Source organism: Cebus imitator, unplaced genomic scaffold (genome assembly GCF_001604975.1).
Source record: "Cebus imitator isolate Cc_AM_T3 unplaced genomic scaffold, Cebus_imitator-1.0 Scaffold237, whole genome shotgun sequence".
Lineage (NCBI taxonomy): Eukaryota > Metazoa > Chordata > Mammalia > Primates > Cebidae > Cebus > Cebus imitator.
This window is the reverse complement of record NW_016107552.1, coordinates 4,109,878-4,122,580: the sequence shown is the minus strand read 5'-3', so window position 1 is coordinate 4,122,580 and position 12,703 is coordinate 4,109,878. Positions and strand designations below refer to the sequence as shown.

The following is a 12,703-nucleotide window of genomic DNA, read 5'->3' as shown; positions in this document are numbered from 1 at the left end:
TGGCTCACGCCTGTAATCCTAGCACTTTGGGAGGCCGAGGTGGGTGGATCACCTGAGGTCAGGAGTTCAAGACCAGCCTGGCCATCATGGCAAAATCCCATCTTTAATTAAAAAAAAGAAAAAATACATCTTTCCTTCATTAAGAAGAAAAAGATCCTCCTTCTCTTGTCCACCAGCTACTATACTGTCTTTCTTACCCTTGCTCAATTTATCTCCGTATCTTTCCTATCTACGACTCCCTCCCCACCACATTCTCATCTTACTTTTGTCATTGAATTAATTGCTCTGACCAAGATTACCAGTAACCTCCATGTCACCAAGTGCTCTCCCACCCCGTCACCTATGTGCTGAAAATTTTCAAAACAATATATTCACTTCAGACTTTTCTTTTACACTGTCTCTGTCGTTTCCTGGACCACATCTTTCCCTGGGTATCTCAGAGAGTTCTCAAATTAAGTGTGTTCACATCTCTTCCATAACCCTCCTCACCTTTCTTACCTCTGTATGTGGTACCTCCTTCCGTTTTACCTTCACATCCATCTGTCGGCAAGTCTTGATTTTGCTGCATCAAAGAGCCCTTGAATCTGTTTACATCACGTACTCACTTGGTACCACCCAAGTCCAAGTCGCCATCATCTCTTACCTGCACACTGTAACTCATTGTCCTGTATAAACCATTACCCCTCTGCAATCTGCTGCAGCCAGAAAAATGCTAACGTGATAAAACCTCCATTGGCTCCCCTTTGCCAACTAAAGTCCAGACACCTTACCCTGGAGTTTGCCTTCATGACTCATGCTTGCCTGAGCTGGCCCTCTGGCCTATCTTTGAAGGCTTACCTCGCTCTGCTCTTCCCCTCCCTCTGAACATCGCCACAGTGTCCTCGATTTCTTTGAGGGTATGCTAAGCACTCAGCTGGGAACATTCTTTTTCTTCTAAGCTCTCGTTTGCCTGCATAAAGACTATTAATTATACTTCTAGTCTCAACTTTGCTGTCATTTCCTGAGGAGGCCTTTCCTGTTCTCCCCTCAAGACCAGGTCACATTGCCGCTCTGTTCCCAGAACTCCGGTACTTGTTGTTTCTTAGCATCACTCATTCGTAATGACTTTTTGAATGCTTGCTTCTGCTCTAGACCCCAGGTTCCACGAGAGCAAGTTTCCTGTCTCCTTTCTTTTTTTCTCCGACCTTTGCACCAAGCCAAGTGCTTGGCAAGTAGTGGTCACTCAGATGATTTTTGTTTAATGAATGGATTAAAGACAAGAATAGCTCCATGTGGCAATAGAATAGAATCTGTTACTGTAAATACAATATCTCCTGCCTGCTACACTCAATTGTAATAGACTAATCTTATTTCCTGAAGAGGGATAAACCGACAGTTGGACATGAACATGGAAACCAGCCTACTTACTAGAATAGTAAAAGGACCTGTGTTCTTACTGTGACAAGTGCCTCTGGGCAGATTTGATTCTCACAGTAAAAATACTTCATGACATGGCAGCAGCCTGGATTGTGGCTGTTAAAATTTAACACAAATAATTTTTAAAAGAATAACCTATTTGGGTTCTCAGTACATTTTTGAGTATTTTCAGAAAGTAAGTACGAGGCTATGACAGGGACAGTCTGTCAAATCGAGGCAGACTTGGATCCTTAGACATGGCAGTAAGAAAGACTCAACAAGTGCTTCTGGGCAGATTTGTTCTTTCTGATCAGGGTCTGGCGTGTGACTAGGCTTTCCCTTAGCCTAGTCACACGCCAGACCCTGATCAGAAAGAACAGTTCTGGTTGTCCTTGTGACTGCCTCCGTGTGTCCTGGTCTGAAGAGTCTCTTGTTGGGCTGTAGCCTCTTGTCGGCTGTAGTGTGCAGGAAGAGAGCAGGGCAACTCCGATCTGTTTTTGCTGGGTGCTGGTGGGGAAGCAGGTCCCGGGGAAGTGATGTTCAACTAAGACCTGAAGGATGATCAAGTTAACCAGTATTAGGAGGGAATAGAGGAGGAGCCTAGGGGACAGCTGGTGCCAATGCTCAAGAAATTGAAGGAACTCCCAAGACAACTTGTGGTTAGAGAACAAGAGAGGAGTAGAACAAGGTGAGGCTGCAAGTGGAGACAGTCGAAGCAGTATCTGATTGTGTCCTTTCCTGAAGGCTCAAAAATGTTTGATGCTTCCTTGTTGCCCTCAGACTAAAGTCCACATGCCAGGTAATGAAGATTTTCCTTAATCAGCCTCACCCTTCTTTAAAGCCCCTTTCCCTGCTGCCTTGTTTGTTCTCCATATACCTATGTTTTAGCCATACTTGGCCTTCATTATTCTCTAACATGAATGTTTTTGTACCTTTCTCTGATTGTTGTTGACTAACATATAGTTTCCCACCTCTTTTCAGTAAGGCCCAGCTTACTTAATGTCATTGGTTTTTTTGAAGCCTTCCCTGCTGCCTGAAATCAAAGGGAATGTCTTCTCCTCTGTAGTTTGATAATACTTTTATCATTCTGTGACTCTGTTTATCCCATCCTGACTTGTCTATGGTTGTATATATTAATATGTGTAGCTTCCACACTAACTGTAGGCACATGAAGGCAAAGCTTTTATTTAGTTGGAGCTTAGACGTAGTTGCAGTAGAGGATCTTTGATTTTGATGGAGTTGCATCAAACAGGTAAGTGGCAGCCCAGGATTTAGAAGTATTGGTCTGTGTGGGGCATCTCATTCCTAGAGGTGAAACATTGAATGGAATGTTCTACTGTGTTCTGTGTATACATGAGTTGTTTTGGGTAAACAGACTATGGGAAATTGTTGAAGTTCCCTGAATTGGGAAGAAGGATGAGCTTCAAGTTCGAAAGGAGTAAAACTCACCTTCTTTCTACCTTTGTTACTTTAAAGTTCAGCATCATATTTCTTTATTGGGATCCTTTCTACTTTGTGCAGAGCATCTGTTAAGAACATCTTCGACCAGCCGGCCTGCTTCCCTCCCGAGAGTGCCTGCAATGGAAAGTGCCAAGACCCTCTCAGGTGATGACTTTCATCTGAAATTTTTTTTTTATTTTTTGTTTTTTAGAGACAGTATCTCACTGTATTGCCCAGGCTGGTCTCAAACTCTTGGCCTCAAGCTGTCCTCTCACCTTGGCCTCCCAAAGTGCTGGGATTACAGGCATGAGCCACTGTGCCCTCTCTAGCTGGGCTTTAATCAATGGGAAGTCCTGTGATCAGCTAAAATTACCATCCCAAAGCCTTTTTCTGTGTGTGTGTTTGTGTGTGTTCTCCAGATTCTTTCTCAGCCTGTTTCCTCTATTTTATATAAAGTTCTGAGAGGTTTTCTCATCCAGTTTCCTAGCATACCACTTAAAAGAAACTACTGATTTAAGGACCATAAAGAACTGACATTGAACTAAAAAACCATAATTATAAATTATGCCAGAAATATATAAGCACGTCATTTGAAGATCATGTAATAGGAGAGAGCATTTGTGCCTCTGGATCTTTAAGGGCATTGCTTTACTAATGCAGAGTGACATATTCTGCTGTGGCTATCCTAAAATAATTAGAAAATTTTTGCCAATAAAGGCAGTGGGGTGGGACAGTTTTTAGTTGTCAGGGGAAAGCGATTACTGATGTGTAACACTGACTGCGTTAAATCAGCCCAGGGATGATAGAGTTAATGGCTCCTGCAGATCCACCTTCTTCTGAGGTGAGAAAGAATCTGAGATCAGGGACTTTGTCAACTATGTCAGTTGTCACTGTGTTCAGCCCTGCATTCTGAGCACCTGGCAGTAGTCAGTGCCGCCTCTAGAAAGCTGCTGTTGTGGGGCTGATAGCAGTGGCTGAAGTGGGTGCTTCCACTCAACAGTTCTTGGAACACTTTGTAATTCTAATAAGGTGGTACAATGTCTTACTGTGCCAAACTTCAGAATAGGACTTTTCCAAAAGATTGTTGCTATTTCCCAACAGTTGAATTAATACATTTTGATTTTCTGTCTCATTTAGTTTTTTTTTTCTTCAAATGTGCCCTGAGGCTGGGTGTGGTGGCTCATGCCTATAATCCCAACACTTTGGGAGGCTGAGGTGGGTGGATCACCTGAGGTCAGGAGTTCAAGACCAGCGTGGCCAACATGGCAAAACCCTGTCTCTACTAAAAATACAAAAATTAGCCAGGCACAGTGGCAGGCGCCTGTAGTCCCAGCTACTCAGGAGGCTGAGGCAGGAGAATCGCTTGAACCCAGGAGACAGGGGTTGCAGTGAGCTGAGATGCACTACTGCACTCCAGTCTCAATGACAGAGTAAGACTCCCTCACGAAAAAAAAAAAAATAAAAGTGCCCTTAGCTAGCATTACATGTAGCCCTGTGATGAAGTATATCTTTCCTTTCTGTCCCTTTAACAGTGTTTTTGGCTAAATTCAGAAGGGTTGTGTTGATTTGAATTGTGTGTGTTGGGCAGGGCAGAGTAGTTACAAATCTGGTTATAATTAACCTTTGGTTTTTAGTTGTGTTTGTAATTAGACAGATGTTTATGTAGTATTCACTATGTGCTTAATAGGCATGAGTGTTAAAGGGATGGATTAGGCAAACTCCTTGTCTCTAAGGAATATGGAGCTCCGTGCATATTTCAACTACTGTATCTTTTCACATTTTTTTGTTGTTGTATTTGTTTGTTTGCTCGTTGGTTGAGACGGAGTCTCACTGTCACCCAGGCTGGAGTGCACAGTGGTGCAGTCTTAGCTCACTGTAACCTCCATTTCCTGGGATTAAGCAATTCTCCTGCCGCAGCCTCCTGTGTAGCTGGGATTACAGGCGTGCACCACCATGCCTGGCTAATTTTTGTATTATTAGGAGAGACGGGGTTTCACCATGTTGGCCAGGCTGGTCTGGAACTCCTGACCTCAAGTGATCTGCCTGTCTCAGCCTCCCAAAGTGCTGGGGGGATTATAGGCATGAGCCGCTGTGCCTGGCCTCACAGTTTTTTTAATGGAAAAATAAGAAATACTTTCCATTTATCAGTATTAGTTTTTCCTCCTGTGTAGTAATATCTGTTCTTTTTGGAATCTTCAGAAAAAATCTCAAGAACGCAGTCTAAAATGTTTTTGCTATAAAATGCATGATGACTATTTCTCACAGTCTCTCGACGAAGTAGTGAAGAAATGAAACGGGACATTTCTGCACAGGAGGGAGCATCGCCAGCCTCTCTGATGGCTATGGGAACCACGTCTCCACAGCTTTCCCTATCCTCTTCTCCAACAGCATCTGTGACTCCCACCACCCGAAGCCGAATAAGGTAGAGAACAGTTAATATTCTTGCATTTTGTGTGTATCTTTCCTGGCCTTTTGATAGTAAATGATCAAGTTGTAAAATGATGGCATTTGAGCACTGCGATTTTTTTTTTTGTTTCTGTGTGTGGTTTACTAATATTTCTTATTAGGTAAATGGTATAGAAGACACTGACAAAGTAAAAGTGATAGTTCCTTTCCCTAAGCAACTGTATCTTATTTTTTTAATTAGAGAATGGTTGAGTGCAAAAGAAAGTATTGTGAATTTAAATACTGCGGAATGGGTAGAGTGTTAAGAAAGGCGTCCCAGAAGGTTGGAATTTGAGTTGGGTCTTGAAAATTGTAGATAGGGAGGGCTGGGTGACATTATTGGCAAGGTCAGTAACTTGAGGGAATATACAAAAGGAATGAATAAGTGAGGAGTCTGGAGGGGGATGCTGTAGGTAGGTGGTTCTACAGATTCAGCGGCCTGTTACATAAGTCCAGAGGAAGGTGTACCTACCATATCAGGGAACAGCAGAAGAAAAAATTGACTAGGTAGGGGATGGCAAGGTGATGGAACTTCTTTAAATTCGAATTGAGTCACTTTGATGTAGTAGAAGCTATAAAGTAGTGTAAATAAATTACCATGTTTGGGCCAGTGTGGTAACAGTGGAAAAGAGGTGAAGAGAGGGTTGGACCCAGGAGGTTTTTCATAAAGAAAGATGATTTCAGATCTTTATAAAAAGAATGCAAGAATGAGGCCGGGCGCGGTGGCTCACGCCTGTAATCCCAGCACTTTGGGAGGCCGAGGCGAGTGGATCACGAAGTCAATTGATCGAGACGATCCTGGTCAACATGGTGAAACCCTATCTCTACTAAAAATACAAAAATTAGCTGGGCATGGTGGCACACGCCTGTAATCCCAGCTACCCGGGAGGCTGAGGCAGGAGAATTGCCTGAACCCAGGAGGCGGAGGTTGCGGTGAGCCGAGATTGCGCCATTGGACTCCAGCCTGGGTAACAAGAGCGAAACTCCATCTCAAAAAAAAAAAAAAAAGAATGCAAGAATGGACGATATCAAAGATGGCTCTTTGTTTACACTGGGAGTCTGGGAACATGGTGCTACATTAATAATTGATTAAAAAGTACATGAAAATCTAAGAATGTGTATGTGTGTGTACACACACACACACACACACACACACACACACACACACATGATACAGACTTTTACTCTTGTTATCCAGACCGGAGTGCAGTGGTGCGATCCCGGCTCACTGCAGCCTCCACCTCTCAGGTTCAAATGTTTCTCCTACCTCAGCCTCCTGAGTGGCTGGGATTACAGGTGCCAGCCATCGTGCCTGGCTAACTTTTGTTTTTTTTTTTTTTTAGTAGACACGGGGTTTCACCATGTTGGCCAGGCTGGTCTCGAACTCCTGACCTCAGGTGATCCACCCACCTCAGCCTCCCAAAGTGTTGGGATTACAGGTGTGAGCCGCCATACCTGGCCTAAGTTTATAGTTTATTCGTAGTTCTCTTATGTCAGAAGCCTCTTTGGACTAAGGGGTATTAAGGATTTAGGGGGAAAAACAATGTCAAAAATTTAGCATACATTGTTTATAGGGATGAAGAAAACTGTTGGCAAGCGTTAAGAAGAATTGAAGGAAGCAGCCAGGTGTGATGACTGATGCCTATAATCCCAGCACTCTGGGAGGCTGAGGTGGGTGGATCACTTGAGGTCTGGAGTTCAAGACCAGCCTGGCCAGCATGGTGAAACCCCATCTCTACTAAAAATACAAAAATTAGCCAGGTGTGGTTTTGTGAATCTGTAGTCCCATCTACTTGGGAGGCTGAGGCACTAGAATCGCTTGAACCTGGGAGGCAGAGGTTGCAGTGAGCCGAAATTGCACCATTGCACTCCAGCCTGGGCTTCAGAGCGAGACTCTGTCTCAAAAAATAAACAGAATTGAAGGAAGGATAGGAATGAGTGGCAGAAGTTTATCCATATATTAATTTATAGCCTTGAGAATAAAATGGAATATTTAGCCTTTCAAACTAAAATTATGCACTTATTATAAAGCCATTCTTCTAAGGGAGCCAACCTTTTAGAATTGTGGTCCAGTAAGCAGTGCCCCAGGGGAGCAGGTAGAAAACCGAATGAGAAAGGTAGCTCAGGCCACCCTGCCTATGCAGGGAAAAGACTGGCAGTGCTCTTCTTTGTGTCCTGGGTGATGAGCTCCCTGCATGGTGCTTGTGCAAAGGACACTGGTTTGGGAGACAGGACACACACTCCTCCTGCCTCCTCCACTTAGGAGCTTTGATCTTCAACAAGGTGTTTCCTGGCTTCAGTTTCTCATCTCAAGATGAAGAAGTGAGAGATGATCCTCCATTCCTAGGGGCGCTTTTCTGTAGCTTCTCATTATGCCCATAGAGTGCTCTACTTTGATGCTTTTTAAGCTGTTTCTGTAACAAAATGGACCCCATGTGAGCCAAAGTAAACCTTTCCCGTTTATTATAATAGTGACTTTTATGTTGAGCCGTGACAAGTTTTTGTTTGTTTTTGGCGTGCTTTTTTGCATCCATTCACATAACTCTGTCATTCTCTTTCCCTATGTTTAGTGATAGTATAACAGACTTCTTGGAATCCTTTAAAGCAAGCTTCTCTAACCCACGGCCCAGGACAGCTTTGAATGCGGCCCAACACAAATTTGTAACTTTCTTAAGACATTCTGAGAATTTTTTTTGCAGATTTTTTTTTTTTTAGCTCATCAGCTATTGTTCGTGTCAGTGTATTTTACGTGTGGCCCAAGACAATTCTTCTACTTCCATTGTGGCCCAAGGAAGCCAAAAGATTGAACATCCCTGTTTTATTTAAAGCAAAGCAGGAATCTTATGGGCTGGCACACAAAAATGTGTATTTCTTCAAGAAGGCAGCCTAACTGCACATAGAAAAATAGTATTTTTGCTTTTGGTTTTTAGATAAATAAAAGTTGGTACCATTTCAAGGCTCCTCAATTAGAAAAGCTTCTGTTGTAAATGTGCTCTCTTTGATTTCCTAGCATCCTTTGGAGGATGAATACTAACAGAATAAATGTCCTGAGCTGCTTGTAACATACAAACCTTTAGGATATTTATTGGGCTGCTAAGTTCACAGAACATGGGACTAGAGTCTCCACTTTGCTATAATCACTGAAAATAGACCAATCTTTTAAGCACAGGCTACTAGTGAAGCTGCAGGTTATATTACACAGCACTTTCTTTCTCTGGGTATTCCTTAGTGTTCTGTTCCACTTCCAAAGTAGTGACCAAAAGGGAAGATATGGTGCAGAATGAGTAGGATTGTAATTCTTTCCTGCCCCTTCACCAGGGGTGATCGCAAAACCTTTTTTGATTGAATGTCTGGCCTAAGGCAGGATATTTGACTACAAGGCAATTGGCAATGTCATAAAGTACCCTACATGGAATTTTTTTCAATGAATCATATGTATAGCCACTGAATTTTAACCCCCCAAACTTCTACAGTGTTTCTGCTTACTATCTAAAGTTCCTTGAGGGGGCAGAGGTCCTGACTTGTTCACCCCCAATTGCCTAGTGCTTGCACATTGCCTGGCACAGGGGTGCTCTATAAGGAGATGTTGAATAAGTCAGTTTACAAAGAATTCCATTTTTGAGCAAGGTAAAATTCTAACTGCCGACAGTCAGAAACGATGTATAATTAGCACTAAACACATCTAAGACATTTCATGGAAGCTATAAATGTTGTTAACTGTTTATTGCCATCTTTTGTCTGTCTCATCTGCTTCCCCCCATTGTAAACTCCTTGAAGGCAAGAACTGTTATGCCTTAAATCCGACAACTTGCATAACCTTGCCCTGTATATTTATAGTAAGTAGTTTTTAAAATGATGAGATGATAAAGGGCATTAACAGTTATTTTATTTATTTATTTTGAGATAGTTTTACTCTTGTTGCCCAGGCTGGAATGCAGTGGCACAATCTCAGCTCACTGCAACCTCCGCTTCCAGGGTTCAAGCAATTCTCCTGCCTTGGCCTCCCAAGTAGCTGGGATTACAGGTGCCCGCCACCATGCCCAGCTAATTTTTGTATCTTTAGTAGAGACAGGGTTTCACAGTGTTGACCAGGCTGATCTCGAACTCCTGACCTTAGGTGATCAGCCTGCCTCGGCCTCCCAAAGTGCTGGGATTACAGGCATGAGCCACCATGCCCAACGCATTTGATTAATTTTAAATGCGCTTTGTACTGTCTTTGCCACGTTCCATGTGGGTGATGATTATAGAGTCCCTCCCTTCAGTTAGCAGAGAATTCTGACAACAGTGGATCTATGGGGCCATAAACTAAAAATCAAATGTATGAAAAAATATGTCTTGCCTTTGTATTTTCCTTACTATGTGCATTTCTCCTGTTTAAAAATTGTTCTCTTATTCTGGTGCCCAAACAAAAAATATTTCAACTTTGGGTTACTTGTTTTCAGAGAAGAAAGGAAAGACCCTCTCTCAGCATTGGCCAGAGAATATGGAGGATCAAAGAGGAATGCCTTGCTGAAGTGGTGTCAGAAGAAAACAGAAGGCTATCAGGTAATCATATGGTTATTTTGTCCCATGTGAGTAATTACCAAACCAAGTGCTGGAGTGTCGTAGCTTACTACCTGTCACACATTAGAAATGGTGAATCCTGGCTGAGCACAATGGATCACACCTGCAATCCCAGCACATTGGGAGGCTGAAACGGGTGGATCACTGTGCCCATCAAGCTTGGGCAACATGGCAAAACCCTATCTCTGCAAAAATAAAAATTATAATTAGCTGGCATGGTGCTGTGTGCCTAGAGTCTCAGCTTCTTGAGAGGCTGAGGTGGGAAGATCACTTGAGCCTGGGAGGCAGAGGCTGCAGTGATGAGTCATATATAAAATTTCAGGAACACATTCTTAAAGTCCAGCCATAATTGACTATCACTTGGAAGAAGTAAGTTTGTAACCTTTCCACAGTAGCCAATATTTCCAGTATTACTCATCTGTTATAGCACTTTCTTATTTAAGTCCAGGTTAAATGCTTTTTTACTTTAAATGTAACTTTGGAGAGTGGACTCTAATTCTCTATACAAAAAGAAAACATGTAAAATTCATCCATTCATAGTGCTAAAAAATACAGTTTTGTTCCTGGTGTCCTCACATACAGTATTAGTTACAGAGATTCTCCCCAGCATGCAGATGGTACTCTTGATTGCATTTCATACTTTGGCACAGAAGTGCAACACAAGAAGGGAATAGAGTTCTATGTTCCTGATCTCTTCACATCAGCCCTCATCTCACCAAAATGGCATAAAAGGTCTAGCTACAACATTTGCATACAAATTTTATGCAGAAGAGGTAATCATGTAGTAGAGTAATGGATTGATTAAGATCTGCCATTAACAGGTCCCTTTTGGATGAATTTGTACATGATTTTAAGTGATGATCCTCATTTAAGATTAAAAAGCCAAGCAAATTGCAGTGGACATAAAGAAAAGTCATAATAATCAATGAGGATTTACTAAGACTCTCCATGTTTGAGCTTCAAGCCAGTGGCAAGTGAAAAAGGGAAGAGAAAAAAAAAAAAAAAAAAAAAAAAAAAAAAAAAAAAAAAAAAAAAAGGCCTCGCTCAGCGGCTCCCGCCTATAATCCCAGCACTTTGGGAGGCAAAGGCTGGTGGATCATGAGATCAGAGTTCGAGACGAGCCTGACCAACATGGTGAAACCCTGTCTCTATTAAAAATACGATAAATAGCTGGGCGTGGTGGCTTGCGCCTGTAATCCCAGCTACTCAGGAGGCTGAGGCAGGAGAATCACTTGAAGGTGGTTCTCTGAAACCAGAGGCAGAGGCTTCAGTGAGCCAATATCGAGCCTCTGGACGACAGAGTGAGACTCAAAAAAAATCTCCATGCCAACTTCCACTGGCTAAAAAAGTAGATTAGTAGTGTTGGCAAAGATGTGGAGAAATGTGTAGGCTTATGCTTTGTTGGGGGGGACCGATAAAATGTTGTAACTGCTATGGAAAATAGTATGACAATTCCTGAAAGAAATAAACAGAATTACCATATGATCTGGCAGTTCCACTTCTGGGTGTATACCCAAAAGAATTGAAAGCAGAGATTTGGAGAAATGTTTTAAGCACACCCATTTTCATGGAACTGTTACTTACAATGGCTGAAAAGTGGAAGCAACCAGGTGTCCATTGATAGATGAATGGATAAAGAACCTGTTTTATATAATACAATGGAATACCATTCTTCCTTAAAAAGGAAGGAAATTCTTACACATGCTACAACTCGATGCACATTGAAGACACTGTGCTAAATGAAACAAGCCATGTACAAAAGGAGAAATACTACACGATTCTAATTATATGGAGTACCTAGAGTAGTAATAATATTTATAGAGACAAAAAGTAGAATGTTGATTGTCAGGAGCTGGGGGAGGGAAAAAAGAAAGGGGGTGGGTACACAGTTTAGTTTTATAAAATGATAAAAGTACTGGAGGTGGATGGTGGTGATTGTAGCACAGTAATATGAATATACTTAATGCTGTTGAACTGTATACTTAAAGATGGTTAAAATGATTTGTTATATGTATTTACCACAATAATAAAACAACTTTGCAAAAAGAAAAAAAAATGACTAAGACCAGATCGAAAATCAGCAAGGAAATAGAAGACTTGAATAGTACTATATACCAACTAGACCTAAATACGTATTTTATACAACAGTGTACCCAAAAATAGCAGACTACACATACTTCCTTTTCAACCTCCTGAGTAGCTGGGACTACAGGTGTAGGCCATCACACCCAGCTATTATCTAGAAAACCTTTAAGAATTCACATAAAAACTGTTGGAACTAGTAAATTCAGCAAAGTTGCAAGATGCAAGATCAGTACACAAAAATCACTTGCATTTACTTATACTAGCAATAAATTAAAACAACATTTCCATTTATAGCAACATCAAAAAGAATAAACTATCTAGAAATAAATTTAACAAAGGAGGTATGAGTCTGATACACTGAAAAATACAAAACATTGCTGAAAGAAATTAAAGGCAATCTAAATAAATGGAAAGACATACCGTGTTCATGGATTAGAAGTTTTAATATATGCTGCAACTTGGATGAACTATGAAAATTTTATGCTAAGTGAATGAAGCCAAACATAAAACTTCAGCCTAAAATGGCTTCCATACTCAGCCTGGGCGTGGTGGCTCATAGCCTGTAATCCCAGCACTTTGGGAGGCCACAGCAGTGGATCACCCGAGGTCAGGAGTTCAAGACCAGCCTAGTCAATATGGTGAAACCCCGTCTCTACTAAAAATACAAAAATTAGCTGGGCATGGTGGCACATGCCTGTAATCCCAGCCACTTGGGAGGCTGAGGCAGGAGAATTGCTTGAGCCCTGGAGACAGAGGTTGAGGTGAGCTGAAATCA

At 41.8% G+C, this 12,703-nt stretch overlaps 1 protein-coding gene across 5 annotated transcripts in view; it reads left to right on the top strand.

The window, feature by feature from the left end:
- Positions 1–12,703, top strand: part of SPECC1L (sperm antigen with calponin homology and coiled-coil domains 1 like) — a 105,981-nt gene that overhangs the window by 53,650 nt on the left and 39,628 nt on the right. For all 5 annotated transcript variants that reach the window (XR_001816336.2, XR_001816338.2, XR_001816337.2 and 2 more), the window contains exons 10-12: positions 2,917–3,000; positions 5,101–5,257; positions 9,723–9,825. Coding sequence is in view for 2 of the 5 variants with exons in the window: in XM_017498135.2 (XP_017353624.1) it covers positions 2,917–3,000; positions 5,101–5,257; positions 9,723–9,825 (344 nt within the window). In the remaining 3 variants the exon portion in view is untranslated. The remainder of the gene's footprint in view (positions 1–2,916; positions 3,001–5,100; positions 5,258–9,722; positions 9,826–12,703) is intronic.